This window comes from Mercenaria mercenaria, chromosome 17 (genome assembly GCF_021730395.1).
Source record: "Mercenaria mercenaria strain notata chromosome 17, MADL_Memer_1, whole genome shotgun sequence".
Lineage (NCBI taxonomy): Eukaryota > Metazoa > Mollusca > Bivalvia > Venerida > Veneridae > Mercenaria > Mercenaria mercenaria.
Genome location: NC_069377.1, coordinates 71,687,988 through 71,715,650, shown reverse-complemented (window position 1 = coordinate 71,715,650; position 27,663 = coordinate 71,687,988). Strand labels below are relative to the sequence as shown.

Sequence of the window (27,663 nt, the reverse complement as noted above, 5' to 3'; positions counted from 1 at the left end):
TTTCCCACGGCTTTGGGAGTCATGTTCACCGGGCGCTTGGTTTGTCCTTCTGAGCGTTGTCAAAGCTGACGAGATTTTTGACTTTTTTTTGTTAAAAAATATCAATTTTGTTTTATGTTTAAAGCATTTCAATAATCTGTCTGGAAATTTAACCCCTTTTTTTTCTTTAAGATCCCTTTTTTCAAAAATTACTCATTTCTGCAATGCCCTATTCACATCTTTAAAAAGTACGTAGTGTTGGTATCTGCAGTAGTCGTTACAACAAATTGGCTTTCAAATTTTTTTTAACGGGGTGGTAATATGTAAAATCCTCCTCAGGTTTTTTCACCAAGAAATTTTGTCCCATTTATTTTTTACGGGGGGGTTAAAAATTTAGTGAAATTTTTGGACCCTCCCTCACTCGTGGATATAGTCCCCACGATCCACTTGTCAGCATTTGGCCCTGCTTGATACCGGGGGGGGGAAGAAAATTCATGGGAAGGGGTTTCCCCCCTTAGCAAAAGATTGCTTTATTATGGTCATGTTTTCTTTTTTCACTAAATTTATTGATTTCAAATTAGTAAAATTTTTATAAGGGTCAACTTCCCCAGAGTATTTTTTTGAACATTGACTTGAATTTTTTTCGAAAGTTTTATGTAAAAGGGTTCCCTGAAAGCCGTTTTTGGCAACTACTATCAAAATTGGCCCCAAAAATTGCGTGTTTAATGAAGCTTGGGAGTATCGGACGCAAGTTTCTGCACGTGATGCAAGCTTAAACTCCATACTTAACTGTTTACAAACACCTGCAAATACACTTGTTTCATTAGAGAGTAATAATAGCGGGCGCTTGTCATGGATAGCCGCATATACCCAATCGGCGTTGCCCATTTGCACTACACCGTGAGACAGGAAAGCATAAATTTGTATAATCTAGGCAATTACATGTGATTGTCTGCGTGTTTGCATAGGTGACAATGTTTGATTGTAAACAGACAGTATTTAAAGTTTTTGAAGTAACATCGTTTTTTTTCTCATGTACTAATTACTTTTTAGAAAATGATAATTATTTTAATTTGAATTTCAAGAAAATTTCAAGGTGTTTGTCGACAGGTCTTACCATGATTATTCTCTGAAAAAATTGCAAAAATTTTTCAATTTTTTTTAAAAAGCGGCCAAGCGAACTTTTTTTTCTTAGTGGCAAAAAAAAAAGGCAATGCAAGTGAATCCTTGGATTCTGAGAACAATAGTGACAGTACTTATAGTGAAATTGAAATGCCCAAACCTGAAATACTTAGGAATACTTGGAATCATGAGTGGAATACGACATTTCTCAAAAATGAGCTGAAATGTACAGTGCATTCATGTTGAGTTAATGCTTAAAAAATTCTGTTTCATGCACATTCAGAAATTTAAATTTTCTAAGGTATATATTCATATCTTAAATGATACACTGTATTCGTCACCATTTTAGTATTGTATTCCAGAAAAGACCATCAGTTTGGGCAGCATCACTTATTATTTAAAAGGGTGTTCGCTGAATATTTACTGACTGAATTATAAGCGATCAGTGCAGACCATGATCAGACTGCAGACTGATCTTTGTCTGCACCGGCCCCAAAGGCAGAAACACTTAGGGTTAATAAACAGTAAAGTGTTACATTTCACCTATTTTGTCTTTACATTTTCAGCTCGACTATAAGAAGTATTGGAGAGCTATCCTATCCCCTTTGGGGTGTGGGGTTTTTCCCGGGCCCCCCACCTTTTTTAAAAGTTTTTTTTACACTTTCTTTTTTATGCCTCCCATCTACGATGGGGGGGGGAGGATTAGGTTTGCCCTGTCCATCGTACGAGGTTAACCAAATGGGCCTTTCGCTATCACAATCCCCCTTACTAGAATGACTTGATACAATGCGTTAACCTGTGACCACCCTGATTTCAACTCACCTGCCTTTTTGACCTTGACCCTCTTTTTGGACTTAGGTTCTTTATAGGGGCCCATCTTTTGGGTTTAAACCCAAAAAGGGACTGTTTCGTTGCTCAATCTGTTTTACAAAATGAATTGGGATACTAAACAGTGTAAACTTGAAATTCCTCATCTTCAGACATCCCCTGCCTCAGTTTGCCCTTTGATTTTGCCCTCGTTTTGGTTGGGTTTGCTTTGTACGCAAGGATGCCACCGGGGGGGCATAAAGCGTTTATTGAACGCAGCTCCTTGTTTCCCCCTTATTCTGAAATTTTACTTGATGGTTTTGCTTTAAACTTAAAATAGTTTTTCCCACATCATCACCCCATCATCTGGCAAAAAGGCCCAGACTCTCACACAAATTTTTTCATGATTTTCCCCCCTTTTTAAAATGATTTCAGGTTAAAATTTTTTGGGGGCACTTCACTCTATCCAGTTTTTACTATTGGATTGTTAAAATTTAAAAAAGGGTTGTTCCAATTATCCCCCACTCATATGACACAAGGTCATAACTCGGGCTCCAATTTTTTTCATGAATTATCCCCCCTTTTTAATTAAAATTTTCAGGTTAAAGTTTTGGTACTTCACTTTATCTCAATTATAATAAATGGATTTGATTAAATTTTAAAAAATTGTTTACATCATCCCCCAATCATATGACACAGGTTTCATAACCTTGGCACCAAAATTAAAATAATTATGCCCCCTTTTTTGCTAAGAATTATAAAAATTCTAGTTTTTTAAAATACACTTTATCTTTATCTCTCATTATTTAAAATTTTTTTGACACAGACTAAAGTTTGTGCAAGTTTCACACCAGGGATTATTAAACAATCCAGTGACAGCTCCATTTCCCTAGATTCCCATTTCACATCCAGCATCGAAATACAGCTCTTTGTTATCATTCAAAGACAATTCAGATTTGTAACAAAAAAAATTGCAAGACCTCGGGCCCAGTCTCGGAATCAAAAAATTTTTAAAATTGGAACTCAATGAAATTTGGACAAAATTATTGACTAATTTTATTTCAAAAATAGTTTATTTCGTAGATGGATCCAAAGAATACTTACACCTTAAACCAATGACAGCCGACACTACAATCATCTGGTTTTCAAAACCCATCTACATCACTGTTTATCCCGGGTACTATAATTTATTTTTCTTGCCCAGATGTTCTGTGGAACACTTTACCATCTCATGTGGGTTAGTGTTAAAGGGCTCAATTCAAATCAGCCTGCCCTACATTACTTTACAAAAATTCCTGCCAATCATTTTGTTTTTTTTATCCTGTTTTTAAACCCCTATTAAAATCTTCCCCCTTTCTACGCACAGTTTTTGAAAGTTTTTTCGTTAAGGGATTTAATGTGGGTTTTTGCACTTTTTTTATCCAAGGTTAAGAAGCTAGGTGGATTAGTAGCCTGGAAAAACCTGACGTCTTTATTTTTTTTAATTTTATTTTAAATTATGTTTTTTTATAAATTTATTTGTAAAATTCATTTTTTTAAAATAAATTGTAAGTTTTACTTTCGGGTTTAAATTAAGTTTTAATTAAAACCTCTGAATTTTTGTATGATATAATAATTTTTTATTTTTTCTTTCCTTAACAGATTTATTTTTACAGGTAGAAGGAGACTTTGGGAGGGGGAAAAGTTAAACATTAGAAATGTGAATATCGGTAAGTTATTAAAACCTGGTCATCAGTGGATTGTCATTGTTGCTTTTTAAATTTTATTGCCTATATTTTTAAAAATGGCGTAAAATTAGAGGAAATTGGAACAACAACCAAACATTGGAACTTTTATATTTGTATTTAGCCGTACGTTTTGGTTACATTAGCCTTCATCAAGATCATCATCTATATTTTTGTGCATTCATTTTTCACGAAATTTACGGAAGGTCGGTTCTATCCGGTGCCAGCCTTGCCTGAATTAATTAATTCCCAAGGGGTACCGGGGGTCTTCTTACTCCCAAAAAGCTGCAAAATTACGTATGACTTCAATAGGGGACATTTTCCCAATAAAAAGAAATCACTAGAGACCTAATAAATAATTTTAATATATATAAAAAGCAGCTGTACAGTCGGCAGTATAACTAGAAAAGAAACAGATGTCAACATTGTATGACAATTAGCTCCTTAAAAGTTTTTATAGAATGATACAAAAATATCAAGAAAACTTGAAAAGGGGCATACAGAAAAATTATCAGATTTGAAACTCTACAAATATGTAGTCCCTTGATGTTATTGTTAATTATTTTATCAAGTCTTTTTTTGGTTTGGATGGAAACTGTGGGAGGGGTTGAAGATGGAAACTGTGGGAGGGATTGAGGAGGAAACTGGGGAGGGGGGAAAAAAAAATGTGGGGAAGGGTTGGGATGGAAACGTGGGGAGGGGTTGAAGTGGACCCTTGGGGGGGTTGGATGGAAACTTAGGAGGGGGGAAGATTGGGGAACTGGGAGGGGTTTAGGGTGGGAAACTGTGGGGGGGGGAGGGGAAATGGAGGGGGTTTAAAATGGAAACTGTGGGGGTGGTTTTAGGATGGAAAATCTTGAGGGGGGGATGTAAAATTTGGGGGTGGTTGAGGATGGAAACGTGGGGGGTTGAAGATGGAAAATGGGGATGGTTGAGGAGGAAACTGTGGGAGGGGGAGGATGAAAAGGGAGGGGTTGAAGAGGAAATTGGGATGGTTGAGGGTGGAAACTCTTGGGGGTTGAGGAGGGAAAATGTGGGGTGGTTGAGGGGGAAACTGTGGGAGGGGGTTAGACGGGGCCCCGTGGGAGGGGTTGAGGATGGAAACTGTAGGAGGGGTTGAAGATGGAATCTGTGGGAGGGGTTGAGGATGGAAACTGTGGGAGGGGTTGAGGATGGAAACTGTGGAAGGGGGTTTAGGGTGGAAACCTTGGAGGGGGTTTAGGATGGAAACGTGGGAGGTTGGGTGAAACTTTGGGGGGGGTTTTTAAAATTGAAACTGTTGGAGGGGTGAGGGTGGAACTCTTTTTGGGGGGGGGGGTGGTTGGGGGAGGATGGAACTATGGGGGGGGTTTAGGCTGGAAACTGGGGGAGGGGTTAAGGATGGAAACTATGGGAGGGGTTGAAGATGGAAATGGGAGGGGTTGAGGATGGAAACTGTGGGAGGGGTTGAGGATGGAAACTGTGGGAGGGGTTGAGGATGGAAACTGTGGGAGGGGTTGAGGATGGAAACTGTGGGAGGGGATGAGGATGGAAACTGTTGAAGGGGTTCAGTACACAAGGGACAGATTAGTTTTAGATTGTAAAGTCCAAAAGGGCATAAATTTAAAAATGAAAAGTCGTATAAAAATTCTTAATGAAATATACCAAATTTCATTTTATGTTAATGAAATATACCAAATTTCATTTGAGTACAGTAAGAAAGTGTGATGGATGGACGGACAAACACACCATATGCCTTCTGGATCTTTGACACCTGGAGCATAAAAACATCTAAAAACTGTCATTCTTTATAGTTTTGCAGATTTGTCTATGTCATTTTTGGAATTAATACCAAATATAGGGCAAATGGGGTAAAATTTTATAAGTGTCCGTTTTTCAAGGACCCGGCAAAAATTTTCACACAGGAGGGGAAAACAAAGGCGTGAAACGGGTCAAGGGGGTCAGTGGATATTGTGGGAAGGGTTTCATTGGGAAATTTTTTCTTGGGGCTTTTTAACAGCTTTTTGATCAATTTTTTAATGAAATAATTAGGGGTTGACAAAACTTTTCTCAACCTTTTACACATGAAAGTCACAGTCAAAAAATTTTAACCAGGTCTTGACTGCTTGCAAGTTAAGAGTTACTTTTTATGTGTAGATACAAAAGTGTTATTCTATAACCACATCAGTTCAAAACTTGTCAATATAAATATATTGGAAAGCTCTCTTAAGTGTCGTCATGCTGTTTGATATAACTTACCAGAAATTTAGCTATGGTTTATATCATATTAGTACTCGTGTAATATCCTCTATATATAATACTGATTTATGATTGTTAACGTTAAGCCTGTGGCAACTATTCGCATTTGTGCCAGTGCAGAGCAAGACAGCCTTTACTCCATGCAACGACTTGGTCTGCATTTTTTGTTAGCAGGATGACCCCCAATTAATTTAAAAATATCAAACTCGAAAACACAGGAAACGTTCTTTTTTTAGAATAACCTTTAAACTGCTAAATTTCTACAATGGACGGTCTTCATTCTTTGGGCGCACCATTTATCTTCCAAAGTCTTAAGAGGTTCACTGAAAATTTATGCTGATTTCAAAGATTTTTTAGATCTATAAGGTGTTTTAAAAGACTAAAATCTCGAAAATTTTCAAAATCCCCTTAAAATCCCCTTGTTTTTAAACTTTTTTTTTAATTCATTTAAGTCAGATTTGACACACTGCATGAACAAAGGGGTTTCAAATTGTCAAGTACTTGCATAATGTGTATAAAATATATATGCCATCCTTACTTTAATACTTGTGTATACACAGGAGGTTAACAACACTTTAAGTGGAAAAAGATGCATCCTATTTTTCAAGTCGATTTTAGTTATCTCAAAGGAAAACCTTATTCCTTAGAAAATTCCCCCAATCTGTAGTCTTTATAATTTGGTAAATACCCGATCAACACCACTGCAAAAAATTTCTTACTTTAAATGATTTTACTAATTGATGTGAAAAAAAGCTTTATTTTAATATACAAAATGTTTTTCCTAATGTTTTTTTTAGCTTTTAAAAGAATACATAAAATTTTTGTCAGTTTTTTTCTGGATACACATGAATATCAAGTGTTGAGTCAAAATTGTCTTGTTATTTTACAGGGGCCCGATTCTTGTTTTGTCAGATTTTTTTGAGATTTTCGCTGTGATGTACTTAGGTGGGCCAAGCCAAAATTCGGGACGTGCTTGGTATGGAGAGGACATGGAACTTACCAGGCGTATGGTGAGTTTTATCTAGACTTGTGTAAACGCTACAGCAGTTATGACGATGGGGGGTGGCCAAACTGCTTTTTGCAATCTTACACAGGAAGTTGGGGAGTTTTATTTTATTTTGTACACGCTTAAGTCAGTTATGTACGAGGGTGTGGGCCCAAACTGCTCTGGCGATTTACCAGGGCTGATGGGGATTTTTTTCTTGACTTGTGTAACTTTCTTCATCATTTTGTACAATGGGGGTGTCCAAACTGCTTTCTGCAGGTCTCATACAGGACGTATGGTGAGTTTTATCTGACTTGTGTAACACTGCTTACAGTCAGTTATGTACAGATGGGTGTGGCCAAGCTGCTTCTGGCAGATCTTACACAGGAATGTATGGTGAGTTGTTATCTTGACTTGTGTAACACTGCTTACAGTCAGTTATGTACAGATGGGTGTGGCCAAGCTGCTTCTGGCAGATCTTACACAGGACTGTATGGTGGTTGTTTCTTTTACTTGTGTAAAACGCTTAAAAGTCAGTTAAGACAATGGGGTGGGCCCAAACTGCTTTGGCAGTTACACAGGACTGTATGGTGAGTTGTTATCTTGTGTAACACTGCTTACAGTCAGTTATGTACAGATGGGCATGGCCAAGCTGCTTCTGGCAGATCTCATACAGGATTGTATGGTGATTTTACTTGTGTTACCTGTTTCAGTTAGTGTGTACAAAGGGTGTGGCCAAGCGCTTCTGGAATCTTACCAGGGCTGTATGGTGGTTGTTATCTTTGTAAAAATGCTTCAGTCATTAGTCAGATGGGGGTGGCCAAGCTCTTTGGCAGATTTCACAGGACTGTATGGGGAGTTGTTTTTTGACTTGGGTTAAAAACTGCTTACATCTTTGTACAGATGGGGGTTTGGCCCAACGCTTCGGGAGATCTTACCAGGGGCGTTGGTGGTTGTTATCTTGACTTGTTTAACATGCTTCAGTCGTTATGTAAGATGGGGTTTGGGCCCAAACTCTTCTGGATCTTACCGGGAAAGTATGGGGATTGTTATCTTGACTTGTGTAACATTGCTTACAGTCAGTTATGTACAGATGGGTGTGGCCAAGCTGCTTCTGGCAGATCTTACACAGGACTGTATGGTGAGTTGTTATCTTGACTTGTGTAACACTGCTTACAGTCAGTTATGTACAATGGGTGTGGGCCAAACGCTTTTTGGGGAGCTTACACAGGACTGTATGGGGATTGTTTCTTGTGTACACTGCTTACAGTCAGTTATGTACAGATGGGCGTGGCCAAGCTGCTTCTGGCAGATCTCATACAGGATTGTATGGTGAGTTGTTATCTTGTGTTACACTGCTTACAGTTAGTGATGTACAGATGGGTGTGGCCAAGCTGCTTCTGGCAGATCTTACACAGGACTGTATGGTGAGTTGTTATCTTGTGTAACACGCTTACAGTCATTATGTACAATGGGTTGGCAAGCGCTTCTGGGAGATCTTTCCAGGACTGTATGGGGGTTGTTATCTTTATTGTGTAACACTGCTTTTACAGTCAGTTATGTTTAAATGGGGGTGGCCAAGCTGCTTTTGGCAATCTTCCGGGCTGATGGTGGTTGTTATCTTTACTTGTGTAAAAACTGTTACGTCATTATTACAAGGGGGTGGCCAAGGTTTTTGGGAGATCTTACACAGGACTGTATGGTGAGTTTTACTTGACTTGTGTAACACTGCTTACATCATTATGTATAGATGGGCGTTGCCCAAACGCTTTTGGCAGATCTTAAAAGGATGTTGGGATTATAAAGGGGGTTACCTGTGAGGATGGTTACGAATTTTTAGAACAAACGTACGGATTTTTGAAAAAAGAAACAATAAAAAAGAAACTGTAAGTATAAAAATTTGCTGTATAAGCAGTTATCTTTTCAGTATAAAATATTTTGCTTGTGTTTAAGATAAAAGCAAATGCCTTGAGCCTCCATTCATTTTAAGCACACCCAGTGTGTTTCATACCCACATGAAATCTGCAAAAATACATTCCGTTCCTTAAATATCCTTCATAATGTATAGGGGATACAGATTTCCCCGAAGGAAAAAAACACCAAATTTTCCGACTAATTCATTACTTTAGATTTCATCAAATTTCGATGTTCACAATTTGTAAACAAACACATGAATTATGGTATAATGTATCTTTTTTTGAACAAAAATAACTGTCATGAATGCTTTTTGTGAAAATTTCATAAGGAAATTTTTTTTTGAAAAATTACGTAACATGAATTCATAGGGGTTAATTTTTCTTTTTTTGTGAACAGAAATCACGTGTCAGGGAAGCTTTTTTTTGAACTTACTAAAATGAAATTTATAGGTTAATGTAGCTTTTTTTGGAAAAAACCACTTTCAGGGAAGCTTTTTGTGAAAAAACAACATGAATTCATAGGTTGTAAGTATGCTTCTTTTAACAGAACATCACTTTTCATGTGCTTTTTTGTGAATATTACATAACTATTTTATAGGTATAATGTATGCTTTTTGGAAAATTACATAACTAATTCATAGGTATAATGTTTTCTTCTTGTGAAAAGAAAATCAGTGTCAGGAAAGTTTTTGTGAAATTTAAAAACATGAATTCATGGTATAATGTATGCTTTTGTGAAAAGAACATCATTGTAGAAAAGCTTTTTGTGAACTTCGTAACATGAAATTTATAGGTATAATTATGCTTTTTGTGAAAAACATCACTTTCAAAAAGCTTTTTTTTGAAAATTACGTAAATGAATTCTAGGTATAAATTTTGTTTTTGTGAACAGAACATCACGGTCAGGGAATCTTTTTTTTGAATTACTCCATAAATTTATAATATAATGATTTTTTGTGAACAGAAATACTGTCGGGAAACTTTTTGTGAATATTACATAAAATAATTCATGGTATAAAAGTATGCTTTTTTTAACAAAAAAAACACCTGTCAGGGTGCTTTTGTGAACTTACATAACATGAATTTATAGGTATAATGTACTTTTTTTGAAAGAACATCACGTGTCGGAAACTTTTTGTGAAAATTACATAAAAAATTCTAGGGATAATGTTGCTTTTTGTGAACAAAAACAGTGTCAGGAAGCTTTTTGTGAATATTACATAAAATGAATTTATGGTATAATATATGCTTCTTGTGAAAAGAACATCACGGTCAGGAATGCTTTTTGTGAAAATTACATAAAAAAATTTATAGGTATAAAATATGCTTCTTTTGAACAGAACTCCTTGTCATGAATCCTTTTTGTGATATTACTAAATGAAATTTATAGGTAAAATTATGTTCTTTTTGAACAGAACATCAGTGTCGGGAAAGTTTTTGTGAACATTACAAACAGAATCATAGGGATAAGTATGCTTCTTGTGAAAGAACATCACGTGTCAGAATGCTTTTTGTGAACATTACAAAACATGAATTTAGGAAATGTATCTTTTTGTGAACAGAACATCACGTGTCTGAATACTTTTTTTGAATATTTCAAACATGAATTTTTTAGGTGTAAGTTTCTTTTTTTGAAAAAACATCACGGGGCAGGAATACTTTTTTTTGAAAATTACATAACTGAAATTTTAGGGTTATGTATCTTTTGTGAACAGAAAATCGTGTCATGAAAACTTTTTGGAACAGAACTCACTGTCAGGGGAAGCTTTTGTGAATATTTCATAACATGAATTATAGGGTTTAATTTTGCTTTTTGTGAAAGACACACGGTCATGAATACTTTTTTTGGGTATTACATAAAAAATTCAAGGGTTTTGTTCTTTTTTTTGAAAAGAACATCACTTGCTGAATCTTTTTTTTGGGAAAATTACATAACATGAATTCTGGGATAAATTATGTTTTTTAAAAGAAATCATTGTATAATACTTTTTTGAAAATTCATAAAATGAATTCATAGGTTAAGTAAGTTTTTTGTGACAGAACATCAGTGTCTGAAAACTTTTTTTGGGAAAATTACCTAACATAATTCATAGGTATAATTAGGTTTTTGGGAACTCACGTGTCTTGAAACCTTTTGTGAATATTACATAACATAATTCATAGGGTTTAAAATATGCTTCTTGGAAAAGAACATCACGTGCATGAATCCTTTTTGTGAATATTTCATAACATGAATTCATAGGTATAATGTATGCTTTTTGTGAACAGAACATCACTTGTCATGAATGCTTTTTGTGAATATTACATAACATGAATTCATAGGTATAATGTATGCTTCTTGTGAACAGAACATCACGTGTCATGAATACCTTTTGTGAATATTACATAACATGAATTCATAGGTATAATGTATGCTTCTTGTGAACAGAACATCACGTGTCATGAATGCTTTTTGTGAATATTACATAACATGAATTCATAGGTATAATGTATGCTTCTTGTGAACAGAACATCACGTGTCAGGAATGCTTTTTGTGAATATTACATAACATGAATTCATAGGTATAATGTATGCTTTTTGTGAACAGAACATCACGTGTCATGAATGCTTTTTGTGAACATTACATAACATGAATTCATAGGTATAATGTATGCTTCTTGTGAACAGAACATCATGTGTCATGAATGCTTTTTGTGAATATTACATAACATGAATTCATAGGTATAATGTATGCTTCTTGTGAACAGAACATCACGTGTCATGAATGCTTTTTGTGAATATTACATAACATGAATTCATAGGTATAATGTATGCTTCTTGTGAACAGAACATCACGTGTCATGAATGCTTTTTGTGAATATTACATAACATGAATTCATAGGTATAATGTATGCTTCTTGTGAACAGAACATCACGTGTCAGGAATGCTTTTTGTGAATATTACATAACATGAATTCATAGGTATAATGTATGCTTCTTGTGAACAGAACATCACGTGTCATGAATACTTTTTGTGAACATTACATAACATGAATTCATAGGTATAATGTATGCTTCTTGTGAACAGAACATCACGTGTCATGAATACTTTTTGTGAACATTACATAACATGAATTCATAGGTATAATGTATGCTTCTTGTGAACAGAACATCACGTGTCATGAATACTTTTTGTGAACATTACATAACATGAATTCATAGGTATAATGTATGCTTCTTGTGAACAGAACATCACGTGTCAGGGATACTTTTTGTGAACATTACATAACATGAATTCATAGGTATAATGTATGCTTCTTGTGAACAGAACATCACTTGTCATGAATACTTTTTGTGAATATTACATAACATGAATTCATAGGTATAATGTATGCTTTTTGTGAACAGAACATCACGTGTCATGAATGCTTTTTGTGAATATTACATAACATGAATTCATAGGTATAATGTATGCTTTTTGTGAATATTACATAACATGAATTCATAGGTATAATATATGCTTCTTGTGAACAGAACATCACGTGTCAGGAATGCTTTTTGTGAATATTACATAACATGAATTCATAGGTATAATGTATGCTTCTTGTGAACAGAACATCACGTGTCAGGAATACTTTTTGTGAATATTACATAACATGAATTCATAGGTGTAATGTATGCTTCTTGTGAACAGAACATCACGTGTCATGAATACTTTTTGTGAATATTACATAACATGAATTCATAGGTATAATGTATGCTTCTTGTGAACAGAACATCACTTGTCATGAATACTTTTTGTGAATATTACATAACATGAATTCATAGGTATAATGTATGCTTCTTGTGAACAGAACATCACTTGTCATGAATACTTTTTGTGAATATTACATAACATGAATTCATAGGTATAATGTATGCTTCTTGTGAACAGAACATCACATGTCATGAATACTTTTTGTGAACATTACAAAACATGAATTCATAGGTGTAATGAATATATGTTGTTAATCTAATCAAGACAGCCCACCTGCTTAGCTCAGTAGGGAGAGGGCAGATCTTACGATCGCAGGGTAATAAGTTCTATCCTTCGGAAAGGCGTATGTTCTCCATGATGATTTGATAAAAGACATCATGTCTGAAATCATTCATCCTCCAACTCTGATTCGTACATGCGGGGAAGTTGGCAGTTACTTGCGGAGAACAGGTTTGTACTGGTACAGAATCCAGGAACACTGACTGAAATACTGTTGAAAAAAAAAGAAAGAGTTAAACCCAAAACAAACAAATTTAATCAAGACACTTTCTTGTTTTAGGGAACAGTCATGAAGTTAATGTGAATTTCACCCATTCCTTGACAAAATACAAAGTACAATTTACTTGTAAATATTTTGTCCTTTGATTAAATTTCAGGAATTGATGAAAAGTTGTGTACCTGAAACATTAAATTGGAATACATCAAGAACTTTGACAGGTATTTTGTAACTGTTTCTTCTTTTTAAAAATTTACATTTCAGTTTCTTACTTCAATAACTAACTACATTGTATTACTGTTTGTTCCATCAAATCTGTTACAGGATTTTATGAATTGGAGCTTTTTGCAATATCAGTACTTAAACTATCCAACATTCTAAAGGTCTCCGAGCGTGGTAGAAGAATTTTTAACCAGGTTTTTCAAAGTTGAAAACCTGGTTATTAGAATGGCGATGTCATTGGGCAAATGGATGGAGGGGCAGTGTCAAGATTTCATTTCTACTCAATTACTTTAGTTTGGGTTAAAATATTGAAATGAAACTTGGCCCATTGGTAGCTTACAGCAAGACTAATTTTGGGGTTAGCGGAGTCAAGGTCACTGTTACTAAAAATAGTAAAAACCAGTTTCCACTCAGTAACTTAGGTTTCGATTAATGGACTGAAATTAAACTTGGCATGTAAGTAGCTTATAGAAGACCAAGGCTGGGATTGCATATGGGGTCAGTGGGGTTAGGTTCAAGGTCAGTATAACTGATTTAATTTTCATACTTAGAAAATTCCACTGTGGTACAGTGAAATTCCACTTTGGTACAGTTGTCTAGAGCATTGGGCCAAAGCTACACTTTGTGTTGTGGAAAAAATGGGGCATGGTACAAATCCCACTGTGTGCCTGTCTTATCGTTTCAATTACTTTGGTTTGGGCTGAGATATTGAAACGAAAATTGGCCTATAGGTAGCTTATAGTAAGACCAAGGTTGGGAAATTTGGAGGCAGTGAAGTCAAGGTCACTGTTACTAGTGAAGAAAAAAAAAGTTTCCACTCAATAACTTTTATTTGGATTTGATGTGTTGAAATTAAAATATGGCATTTAATAGCTTATAGAAAAACCAAAGTTGGTATTGCATATGGGGTCATAACAGCATAACTTATTTAATGTGCGTACTTTGAAAATTCTACTGGGCGCAGTGGTATATGGCATTTGCTAATTAGTGGTTCTAATCCTTGTCCGAACTTCTTTTTTCTTCTTTTTTAGCTCATCTGATTTTTTGAAAAAAAATGATGAGTTATTGTCATCACTTGAGCGGTTGTCGGCGTCGGCGTCTGCGTCGGCGTTGCCTGGTTAAGTTTTATGTTTAGGTCAGCTTTTCTCCTAAACTATCAAAGCTATTGCTTTGAAACTTGGAATACTTGTTCACCATCATAAGCTGACCCTGTATAGCAAGAAACATAACTCCATCTTGCTTTTTGCAAGATTTATGGCCCCTTTTGTACTTAGAAAATATCAGATTTCTTGGTTAAGTTTTATGTTTAGGTCAACTTTTCTCCTAAACTATCAAAGCTATTGCTTTGAAACTTGGAATACTTGTTCACCATCATAAGCAGACCCTGTACATCAAGAAACATAACTCCATCTTGCTTTTTGCAAGATTTATTGCCCCTTTTGGACTTAGAAAATCAGTTTTCTTGGTTAAGTTTTATGTTTAGGTCAGCTTTTATCCTAAACTATCAAAGCTATTGCTTTAAAAACTTGCAACACTTGTTCACCATCATAAGTTGACCCTGTATAGCAAGAAACATAACTCCGTCCTGCTTTTGCAAGATTTATGGCCCCTTTTGGACTTAGAAAATATCAGATTTCTTGGTTAAGTTTTATGTTTAGGTCAACTTTTTCTCTTAAAGTATCAAAGCTATTGCTTTGAAACTTGCAACACTTGTTCACCATCATAAGCTGACCCTGTACAGCAAGCAACATAACTCCATCCTGCTTTTTGCAATAATTATTGCCCCTTTTGGACTTAGAAAATCATTTTCTTGGTTGAGTATTATGTTTAAGTCAACTTTTCTCATAAACTATCAAACCTATTGCTTTAAAACTTGCAACAGTTTTTCACCATCATAAGTGGACACTGTACATCAAGAAACATAACTCTATCCTGCTTTTTGCAAGAATGATGGCCCTTTTTAGACTTAGAAAATCATGGGTAGGACAATATTTCTATTACACAAAAAAAATCAGATGAGCGTCAGCACCCGCAAGGCGGTGCTCTTGTTTTGATAACCATTTAGATGTCATAGGGTCAAGGTCAATGTCACTGTTACTAAATATATATATGTTGTTATTTTTGCTGGAATCGTTGAAAAGTTGGTTTCAAGTTAATAACAACATACTGTGATGAAGAACTAGCTTAGGATTGTACTTGGTGCCCCTGTAACTGAAAATAGAAAAACATTGCTCATTAGCTCTAGTTAGGAATGAGTATTTGCATGGAACATGTATGTAGGTAACATGTATGTAGGTAACATGTATGTAGGTAACATGTATGTAGGTAGCATGTATGTAGGTAGCATGTATGTAGGTAACATGTATGTAGGTAGCATGTATTTAGGTAACATGTATGTAGGTAACATGTATTTAGGTAACATGTATGTAGGTAGCATGTATGTAGGTAGCATGTATGTAGGTAACATGTATGCAGGTAACATGTATGTAGGTAACATGTATGTAACATGTATGTAGGTAACATGTATGTAGGTAACATGTATGTAGGTAGCATGTATGTAGGTAACATGTATGTAGGTAGCTTAATAGGAAAAAAAGGTTAGGGAATTGTAATTTTGGCAGCTAGGGTCAAGGGCACTGTTAGGTCGAAGTCAGTGTTACTAAATATAGAATATGTTTGAAAAACCTTGTTTTCGGGGAATTTCCACGTCTCCTGTTTTTAATTTTTAAGATACAAAAATGTATATTAAATAATGTAAAGTATAGGCCAAAAATATATTTTTTACTCTGTAAAACTAAAGTTAAATTGAGAGGGCGCCAGTGCCGATAGAAAATTAATTGTGGCCGAGAGGGTTCCCGTGCTGGGTGCAGAGAGTCAAGAGGGATCCTGTGGGGCAAAATTGCCCTGACTGAGAGGGATCCCATGCGTGAACGAAATCGAAAGTAGGGTGATTTTAAGGAAACATGATGAAAATAACCACATAAAGTGTATTTACAAATAAGATGGGATCAGCGGCTTCACATCTAAGGTATTAGATACTTGCTTTATTCAAGAAAAGTTGTATTTAAGTTTTATTAACATCGCATGATATTCATCCGAGCTAGTACCCTCCATCTACATTCCATCTTCGTTTGGACTTGTGTCAGCTGATAAAACAAATGTAACGATATAAATGCAATGGTATATAGCTATGTCTTCCCATGGTTCATATGTTTTATGCACAAACCTGTGTTCAGGACAGAAATTTCAATTTTCCGAGCTCCCTGATGTTGGAGTTTATTGTTTACCACAAAAAAGGTCCTGTGCGCTAACATAGAGGGATCTGTTTTTTCTCATTTACCACAGAGTGGGATCCGATATGCATACACACTGTGATGTAGGTTTCATGTAGCTTTCATGTTTTGAAAAGATAATTATACTTTGATTATTTCAGGTGCACTGTCAGAATCAGTTTGCTCATACCTTACCTGCAAGAAATATTTTGATGTCTCAAACATCCAGGTAATAGAAATACAAATGAGCTGCACCATGAGAAAACCAACATAGTGCATTGACGACCAGCATGGATCCAGACCAGCCTGCATATCCGCGCAGTCTGGTCAGGATCCATGCTGTTCACTTTCAAAGCCTATTGCCGTTAGAGAAACCATTAGCGAACAGCATGGATCCTGACCAGACTGGGCAGATGTGCAGGCTGGTCTGGATCCATGCTGGTCACAAATGCACTATGTTGGTTTTCTCATGGTGCGGCTCAAATATATATTTATAAGGAAATACTGTATAGAGGGGATAATATTTGTGTCAGACTTGTATCACAGTTGATAGTAGGATCATTGAAGTTAAAATTTTTTGAAAGCTCACCATTTCTAGTCTGTAATGAAATCTGACATCAAACACTAAATGTAATGACATAGATAGGTACATTTTTTTCCAGCCCCTTATATACTTTCTTTGCACAAGTGTTTATCTCAAAAATGTTTTCTACATTGCCATTTAACAGATGAATTTTAAGGATCACTTGATTAGACGTCAAAAGGTAAAAACAAGTTTGCAGTGGCTCCACCATTCAGATGTTTTATGTCTTAGTACTGATGTACCGTGTATCTTTATTTAGTATTCATTTTAATTATACTGTGTAAGGTAGTGGACCCGTAATAAAACTGGACAATTTCAGTGTAATTACGTATATGTGTTAGGCAATTTGGTTTTCTTTGCATATAACTACATGTATAGCTAAACACCGACTTGACTGTCAGTTAAAAGCTAAAAATGGTGAAATAGCATATGAAGAATACTGTGATCACCCTTCGTCCATCGTCTGTCCGTCCGTGCATCCACAATTTGATGTGAACAAGATAGAGACCACATTTTGCAAGCAATTTTGATCAAACTTGTACAAAACTTGTATTGGCATGATATCTCAGTTCATTTCGAAAACTGGCCAGATCCCATCATGGGTTCTAGAGTTATTGCCCCTTAAAGGGCCAGAATTTGCTTTTTTTGTGCGTCAACAATTTCTTGTCTGCACGATAGTGGTTTCATTTATGATTTTATTTTAACCAAACTTGCACACAACTTGTATCACCATTAGATCTTGGTTCCTTTCTTGAACTGGCCAGATCCCATCATGGGTGCCAGAGGTATGGCCCCTGAAGGGCCAAAATTAGCTATTTTGACCTTGTCTGCACAATAGCAACTTCATTTATGATTTGATTTTTACCAAACATGCACACGACTTGTATCACCATAAGGTCTTGGTTCCTTTCTTGAACAGGCCAGATTCCATCATGGGTGCCAGAGATTTGGCCCCTGAAAGGGCCAAAATTAGCTATTTTGACCTTGTCTGCACAATAGCAGCTTTATTTATGATTTGAATTTAATCAAACTTGCAGAAAACTTGTGTCACTATAAGATCTCGGTTCCTTTCTTGAACCGACCAGATCCCATAATTGGTTCCAGAGTTATGGCCCCTGAAAGGGGCCAAAATTAGCTTTTTTGACCTTGTCTGCACAATAGCAGCTTCATTTATGATTTGATTTTAATCAAACTTGCACAAAACTTGTGTCACCATAAGATCTTGGTTCCTTTCTTGAACCGGCCAGATCCCATAATGGGTTCCAGAGTTATGGCCCCTGAAAGGGCCAAAATTAGCTATTTTGACCTTTTCTGCACAATAGCAGCTTCATTTATGGTTTGATTTTAACCAAACTTGCACACAACTTGTATCACCATAAGATCTCGATTCCTTTTTATACACCCGAAGGGACATATTATGTTATCGCCTCAGTGTCCATCTGTCTGTATGTCTGTTGGTTAGCAATTTCCGTTCCACTCTGTAACTCTTGAACCCCTTGAAGGATTTGAAAGAAACCTGACACAAATGTTCACCTCATCGGAACGACGTGCAGAGCGCATATTTCGGATGGCTAACTTCAAGGTCAAGGTCACGCTTAGGAGTCAAAGGTCATATGACTTTGTTTTGTGTGAATATTGCTCTGCATTTGCGTCAGTTGCAGTGCTCTTGTTGTTATTTGGCAGATCCTTCTTTTGTTGACTTACAATATTTTTTTTCAATTACTTCCCTTTTATGTTACTATAGATAGCTTATTTAGTAACGTTTTTATTATTGGCCGTAGGGAAAAACCAAGACCACTTTTCTGTGGTACAACATGGATGTACCTCCAATTTTTAGGTGTATTTTGACATATCTGTACCTTGTAAGAATTTTTTAGCTCACATGTCACAAAGTGACAGTGTGAGCTTTTGTGATCATGCAGCGTCCGTCGTCCGTCGTCCGTCCGTGCGTCCGTGCGTCCGTGCGTAAACTTTTGCTTGTGACCTCTCTAGAGGTCACATTTTTCATGGGATCTTTATGAAAGTTGGTCAGAATGTTCATCTTGATGATATCTAGGTCAAGTTCGAAACTGGGTCACGTGTGGTCAAAAACTAGGTCAGTAGGTCTAAAAATAAAAAACCTTGTGACCTCTCTAGAGGCCATATATTTCACAAGATCTTCATGAAAATTGGTCAGAATGTTCACCTTGATGATATCTAGGTCAAGTTCGAAACTGGGTCACGTGCCTTAAAAAACTAGGTCAGTAGGTCAAATAATAGAAAAACCTTGTGACCTCTCTAGAGGCCATATTTTTCATGGGATCTGTATGAAAGTTGGTCTGAATGTTTATCTTGATGATATCTAGGTCAAGTTCGAAACTGGGTCACGTGCCGTCAAAAACTAGGTCAGTAGGTCAAATAATAGAAAAACCTTGTGACCTCTCTAGAGGCCATATTTTTCATGGGATCTGTATGAAAGTTGGTCTGAATGTTCATCTTGATGATATCTAGGTCAAGTTCGAAACTGGGTCAGCTGCGGTCAAAAACTAGGTCAATAGGTCTAAAAATAGAAAAACCTTGTGACCTCTCTAGAGGTCATACTTTTGAATGGATCTTCATGAAAATTGGTCAGAATGTTCACCTTGATGATGTCTAGGTCAGGTTCGAAACTGGGTCACGTGCCATCAATAACTAGGTCAGTAGGTCAAATAATAAAAAAACCTTGTGACCTCTCTAGAGGCCATATTTTTCATGGGATCTGTATGAAGGTTGGGTCTGAATGTTCATCTTGATGATTTCTAGGCCAAGTTCGAAACTGGGTCAACTGTGGTTAAAAACTAGGTCAGTAGGTCTAAAAATAGAAAAACCTTGTGACCTCTCTAGAGGCCATATTTTTCACAAGATCTTCATGAAAATTGGTCAGAATGTTCACCTTGATGATATCTAGGTCAAGTTCGAAACTGGGTCATGTGCCTTCAAAAACTAGGTCAATAGGTCAAATAATAGAAAAACCTTGTGACCCCTCTATAGGCCATATTTTTCATGGGATCTGTATGAAATTTGGTCTGAATGTTCATCTTGATGATATCTAGGTCAAGTTCGAAACTGGGTCAGCTGCGGTCAAAAACTAGGTCATTAGGTCTAAAAATAGAAAAACCTTGTGACCTCTCTAGAGGCCATACTTTTGAATGGATGTTCATGAAAATTGGTCAGAATGTTCACCTTGATGATATCTAGATCAAGTTTGAAACTGGGTCATGTGCCGTCAATAACTAGGTCAGTAGGTCAAATAATGAAAAAACCCTGTGACCTCTCTAGAGGCCATATTTTTCATGGGATCTGTATGAAAGTTGGTCTGAATGTTCATCTTCATGATATCTAGATCAGGTTCAAAACTGGGTCACATGAGCTCAAAAACTAGGTCACTATGTCAAATAATAGAAAAAAAAAACGACGTCATACTCAGTTCAAAACTGGGTCATGTTGGGACAGGTGAGCGATTCAGGACCATCATGGTCCTCTTGTCTTTTCTTTTTGGTTAAATTCTTCCCTTTGTTGTTCCTGTCCTTTGGACTTAGATATTTTTTCTGAGGACTTAGATTTATTTTCAATTTCTTCCCTTTGTTATTCCTGTCCTTTGGGCTTCATCAGTCAAAATTTTGCTCCTGTCCTCCTCTGATGTAATCCTTCGGGCATAAAACTACTGGCCTGATTTCAAAATAATTTTATTTGAAGTAACTGTAATAAAGTTTCAACTAAATTTTCTCATAATTCTTTTGATTGATCTTGATTGTGATTTTTTGACCTTCTTGTCCTTAAGTGCAATGGTAACAGGTGAGCGATATAGGGCCATTTTAGCCCTCTTGTTTGTTTGTTGGTTTTAACTTCATGGAATGGTGCAACTGCAGAATCCAGGAATATTAATCCACCATGAATATTAATGATTTTAGAGTACAAAATTTTCTGATGTTATTACAGGTCCACTACTTTATGTGTATTGTGTGTATAAAATAAGGATCATAAGTTTTGACACATATTTTTCAACTTTTCATGATACATGTATACTTTTTCTCTGATTTCTTTATGAGTGGGAAGTGTTGTTATCAATTTGCCAAATTCTCTTGTTTTTCATTGTTTGTATTATATTTATGGCAGTGCCCATCTGTTAGCTCTTTTGGCAAGTTTTACATCTATACTAGTCACAGCCTGTGGCTTCTGAAAGTGTCAGTCCTTTTATTTCCTAGAGTAGGGCATTTTTTTCAGCTTGTCTTAATTTTTTGAGGGTCCTCCGTGGCTGAGTGGTTAGGTCGCTGACTTCAAATCATTTGCCTCTCATCAATGTGGGTTCAAGCCTCACTTGGGGCTTGGAATTCTTCATGTGAGGAAGCCATTCAGCTGGCTTATGGAAGGTCGGTGGTTCTACCCAGGTGCCTACTTGTGATGAAATAATACACAGAGGGGCACTTGGGGTCTTCCTCCACCATCAAAGCTGGAATGTCGCCATATGACCAATAATTGCGTTGGTGCGATGTTAAACCCAACAAAATAAATAAATAAATAATTTTGAGGTAAAAAATACATGTGGTGACATATAGTTAAGTCTTGTACTCTTGTTGATTTGCTAGCATGTGTAAACATGGCTAGATTTTTGTACAAATCTGCATTAAATTTATAATGTTTAACAATTTACATTTGAAAATCAGCTGGTGTTAAAAAAAGGTAGTAATACAGATCAGCTCATATTTTGTTTAAATCATTAACTGCTATTTCTGCTATTTTCATCTCCGTACCATATTTTCCTGTTAGCTACCCACTCAAAGCTATAGCTTGCAATTGTCCTAAGACCTCCATTTGTGAAAAAAAATCTTTAAAAATTTGACAGCTGGTACCAAATGTGACATTTTGATCTTTCCCTTCAACTGTGTATTGATAATACATACAGTCAGGATTAAATCATGTTTGTTAATTGTCACAGGCATGCAAATCATACAGATCACAAAATGTCAGTTCAACTTTATGTCAAATTAGACACTTCTAAAAGTTCAGTTATGTACCTTGCTCCTGTAGTTAACTTACAATAGTCTTTGCAGCAGTTGGAGGTGGAGAAAATTAAGTAAGGTAAGGTTATAAAAGCAAACTTCGCGGCCAGTCTTGTCTTTAGTAGATTTTAGAGCTGTGATTAGAAAAAATATATTTATATTATATTATGGTATCTTTCCGTTTTTCCCAATAAGGCCAATTTTGGAGAACATTGATCCCCATCCCACTGGTTTCACATTACCAAAGTGATAAAAGGAAGGTTGCATGATTACAGTGGTCAGAGATAACCAACCACAACAGTGGTTACAAACAACCAGTCATTACAAGTGTTAGAAACAGCCAATCACATTTGTTTTACTTTTAGTTCTGAGACAGGTTTCCAGACTTAACTCAGTACCCTTGAACAACTTGATAGTACAGTTTTGACATGGACTGTTGTACAGTGAATGTTTATTTGTTGATAATTCAGTTTTTATCACAATTTTCTTGCAGGAGGAGGAGCCTGTTGCCATGCCATATGTTGTTCTCACTGTCCTGCTGTCTATAGGTCTCATCATATACTACTGTGTTGCTGTCAACTACTTCTGGTACGTCATTTTGTTGTTTCTCTATTTTTATACCCATAGAAACAATATTTAAAGGAGAAGGCTATATAGTAATCACTTTGTCCATTTGGCTTTCCTCAAGTTCAAGTAGAGACAAATTTCAAAGTGATGGCCACTGTCCAAAATGTTTGCCGAGAATTCATTATACCTTTAATATTGATAAAAGAAACATCAGACTATTGGTAAACAATAATAAAACACAAAATAAAATTGTCAGTATCATTTTTTCTAGGGTAATATTACAAGAAGTCATGGCATTTTTTAGCGCGACTATTCATAGAATAGTAGAGCTATTAGACTCGCCCATGCGTCGGCGTTCGCGTCCCGATTTGGTTAAGGTTTTGTATGTAAGCTGGTATCTCAGTAACCACTTGTGGAAATGGATTGAATCTTCACACACTTATTCACTGTGATAAACTGACTTACAGTGCACAGGTTCCATAACTCTATTTTGCTTTTTTACAAAATTATGCGCCTTTTTTGACTTAAAAATTTTTGGTTAAGGTTTTGTATGTAAGCTGGTATCTCAGTACTCACAAATGGGAATGGATTGAAACTTAACACACTTATTTACTGTGATAAACTGACTTACAATGCACAGGTTCCATAACTCTATTTTGCTTTTTTACAAAATTATGCCCCTTTTTATACTTAGAAATTTTTGGTTAAGGTTTTGTATGTAAGCTGATATTTCAGTACTCACTAATGGGAATGGATTGAAACTTCACACCTTGTTCACTGTCATGATCTGACATGCACAAAGCAGGTCCCATAACTTTATTTTGCTTTTTTACAAAATTATGCCCCTTTTTCAACACAGAAATTTTTGGTTAAGTTTTTGTATGTAAGCTGGTATCTCAGTATCCACTAATGGGAAAGGATTGAAACTTCACACACTTGGTCACTGTCATGATATGACATGCAGTGCAAAGGGTCAATAACTCTACTTCGCATTTTACAAAATTATGCCCCTTTTTCAACTTAGGAGTTTTTGGTTAAATTCTTATATGTAAGCTGGTATCTCAGTACCCACTAATGGGAATGGATTGAAACTTCACACACCTGTCCACTGTCATGAGCTGATAAGCACTATGCAGGTTCCATAACCCTGTTTTGCTTTTTTACTAAATTATGCCCCTTTCGTATTCATTCAATTGACAAGGCTGTTGAATAGTCGAGTGTTGCTGTCCTCCGACAGCTCTTGTTATTTTCTCTTACAAAGCAGTTTTATGGGAGTACGAATTGCTTATAGTGAATGCTCTAGTTCCAGCAATGTGTAGGTTTTATGTATGGCAGTTAAACAACCTTGTTTCCAGTTGTACCAGTTCTACAAATAGTGTGCATCTTCCCCAGGGAGAGGATGTAAAACATATTGATGAAGTCATAGAAACAGTTTTTGGCATGAAAACCTTTTAATGTCGGGAAGAAAAAATTATAGATCTGATTTTAAGACAGTAGTTGGAAAAGAAACAGTAGCATGAAAAGGTTTATACTTTTTGAAGTAGGTAAATACAACTAGGTATGTGTACTTCAACAGAAAAAAGATAAAGGACTTGGTCAACTTTCAGTTGTATAAATCTGCTACCATGTTTAATTAGACTTCCAAAAAACCTTTTAACAGGGCTTTAATGAAGACATATTTTAAGAATCATTTATAGCCATTTGTTGTAACTACAGTAAGTAGAAAAATAATTCAAATTTGATATTGTAATGTTTTTACCTATCAAAGTAAAATGACACATATTCATAGTTAAACCATCTGACCAAGCATACTTTTATTGTTAAAGGTTGGATACATTCTCTGATGTGTACGACTCGGACGATCACATGGACAGGCATCCAGAATCTTTGTTCCCGAGTGAGTTACCCAAAGTCCCAAAACGTACCTATGTACGGAAGAAACCAAATATCATTCAAACAGAAGCTTCAGCAGGGAGACAAGACATTTTTAATGTGCGTGCAGGACTCGAAACGACAGTTCAGTCAGTTCCCAATACTGACAGATGATAGTAAATGGAAGTCAGGACATCTGTGATAATTATACATGTAGATTTTACTAGACTTGAAGTGTTGATAGAGTTAAAATTTTATTTTTTGGTGAAAGCAGTTGAATTTAATTGTTTAGTGAAATCAAAATAGTTCTGCAGATTGGGGAATGTTTGCAAAAGTTTATGCAAAAAGAGGCCACTCTTGCCAAATTGTTGCCTCTCATCCAAGGAGGATTCAAAACTGTGGTTTGGGTGTAGAATTCAGCTGGTTCTACCCAAGTGCCGGAGGTCTTCCTCTACCATCAAATACTGGGTGAAAAAAATTTAAACAGGTGAGAAGAAATGTTCCAATATAAGCAGTTAAAAATTGCTGAATTTTTGTAAATGAAAATACTTGAATCATAAAAAATTATGCAAATAGTACCCATTCCAATTGAGAAGCTGTTTGTGTGTTTTATGTATGACTAGAAGTTTTACCTGAAGATTAGATAACATATATATGTAAATGTAAGAAATATTTCAATAGCAAATAAAGGGTTGAATATTGAGGGCTACAGTATTACTGTCTGTTATTGTGATCTAATGATAAACAGCTAAGGGAGGAAACATTCCACTCATTTTTGAGAACTTTCATGTGACTATACTGAACTATTTCATGTCATGTGGGTATAATTATCCAGTTTTGGCTGGTTCATTTCAGAAACCTACTTGTATTCTACCTAAACTTTTTTCAAGAAATTAGGACTAGGACTTTAACATGCAAAATTTTCTACTTACTCTTTTTTAGCTCACCTGTCACAAAGTGACAAGGTGAGCTTTTGTGATCGCGCGGTGTCAGTCGTCCGTCCGTCCGTGTGTCCGTGCGTGCGTCCGTCCGTAAACTTTTGCTTGTGACCACTCTAGAGGTCACATTTTTCATGGGATCTTTATGAAAATTGGTCAGAATGTTCATCTTGATGATATCTAGGTCAAGTTCGAAACTGGGTCACGTGCCATCAAAAACTAGGTCAGTAGGTCTAAAAATAGAAAAACCTTGTGACCTCTCTAGAGGCCATATATTTCACAAGATCTTCATGAAATTTGCTCAGAATGTTCACCTTGATGATATCTAGGTCAAGTTTGAAACTGGGTCACGTGCCATAAAAAACTAGGTCAGTAGGTCTAAAAATAGAAAAACCTTGTGACCTCTCTAGAGGCCATATTTTTCATGGGATCTTCATGAAAATTGATCAGAACATTCACCATGATGATATCTAGATCAAGTTCGAAACTGGGTCACGTGCCATCAAAAACTAGGTCAGTAGGTCAAATAATAGAAAAACCTTGTGACCTCTCTAAAGGCCATATTTTTCATGGGATCTGTATGAAAGTTGGTCTGAATTCATGAGATCTTCATGAAAATTGGTCAGAATGTTCACCTTGATGATATCTAGATCAAGTTCGAAAGTGGGTCACGTGCCTTCAAAAACAAGGTCAGTAGGTCAAATAATAGAAAAACCTTGTGACCTCTCTAGAGGCCATATTTTTCATGGGATCTGTATGAAAGTTGGTCTGAATGTTTGTCTTGATGATATCTAGGTCAAGTTCGAAAGTGGGTCACGTGCCGTCAAAAACTAGGTCAGTAGGTCAGATAATGGAAAAACTTTGTGACCTCTCTAAAGGCCATATTTTTCATGGGATCTGTATGAAAATTGGTCTGAATGTTCATCTTGATGATATGTAGGTCAAGTTCGGAACAGGGTCATGTGCTGTCAAAAACTAGGTCAGTAGGTCTAAAAATAGAAAAACCTTGTGACACCTCTAGAGGCCATACTTGTGAATGGATCTCCATAAAATTTGGTCAGAATGTTCACCTTGATGATATCTAGATCAAGTTTGAAACTGGGTCACGTGCCTTAAAAAACTAGGTCAGTAGGTCAAATAATAAAAAAACCTTGTGACCTCTCTAGAGGCCATACTTTTCATGGGATCTGTATGAAAGTTGGTCTGAATGTTCATCTTGATGATATCTAGATCAAGTTTGAAACTGGGTCAACTGCCTTCAAAAACTTGGTCAGTAGGTCTAAAATTATTAAAATCTTTTGACCTCTCTAGAGGCCATATTTTTCAATGGATCTTCATGAAAATTGATCTGAATGTTCACCTTGATGATATCTAGGTCAGTCTCGAAACTGGGTCATGTGTGGTCAAAAACTAGGCCAGTAGGTATAAAGATAGAAAAATATTGTGACCTCTCTAGAGGCCATGTTTTTCATGAGATCTTCATGAAAATAGTGAGAATGTTCATCTTGATGATATCTAGATAAAGGTCAAAACAGGGTCACGTACCTTCGAAAACTAGGTCAATAGGTCAAATAATAGAAAAACCTTGTGACCTCTCTAGAGACCATATTTTTCAATGGATCTTCATGAAAATTGGTCAGAATTTTTATCTTGATAATATCTAGGTCAAGTTCAAAACTGGGTCACATGAGCTGAAAAACTAGGTCACTATGTCAAATAATAGTCAAAAAACGACGTCATACTCAAAACTGGGTCATGTGGGAAGAGTTGAGCGATTCAGGACCATCATGGTCCTCTTGTTTCATTTTGTCAAAACTTTGTTTTAATATAGCTTCTATAATCAGAAAGAGCCTGACACCTTTAGAGGCATTATAATGGTAAATTGAATATTTGGACATTTTAAAAGTGTTTTTGAACAGCCAATTTGTTTCCCTTTCATTATACAATGCAGTATAAAAAAGCACTTTGTGCGCCTGAAAGTCTTCATGCATTGATCCCCGTTACCATATTTTTATAGATATCAAACATGCTTTAATATGAAACTATTACATGTACAATGAAATAAAGTGATAAAATTATTTGGAGTATGGGGTGATTCTTTTGCTCACAATACTATAGTTTAAGCAGATTTTATGACAGAAAATAGCTAAAACAATCTACTCCATCTTGTTTTTTGTTGAATTTTTT

The 27,663-nt window shown here is 36.0% G+C and overlaps 1 protein-coding gene across 1 annotated transcript; it reads left to right on the top strand.

The window, feature by feature from the left end:
• Nucleotides 1-4,524: 4,524 nt before the first annotated feature.
• Nucleotides 4,525-27,554, top strand: LOC123536150 (uncharacterized). Its single transcript, XM_053527901.1, has 9 exons — nucleotides 4,525-4,738; nucleotides 7,190-7,251; nucleotides 7,569-7,619; nucleotides 8,221-8,282; nucleotides 8,515-8,557; nucleotides 13,165-13,225; nucleotides 16,660-16,727; nucleotides 22,593-22,687; nucleotides 24,493-27,554. The coding sequence occupies exons 1-9, from the start codon at nucleotides 4,525-4,527 to the stop codon at nucleotides 24,710-24,712; spliced, it is 876 nt and encodes a 291-aa protein (XP_053383876.1). The 3' UTR covers nucleotides 24,713-27,554.
• The last annotated feature ends 109 nt before the right edge of the window (nucleotides 27,555-27,663 follow it).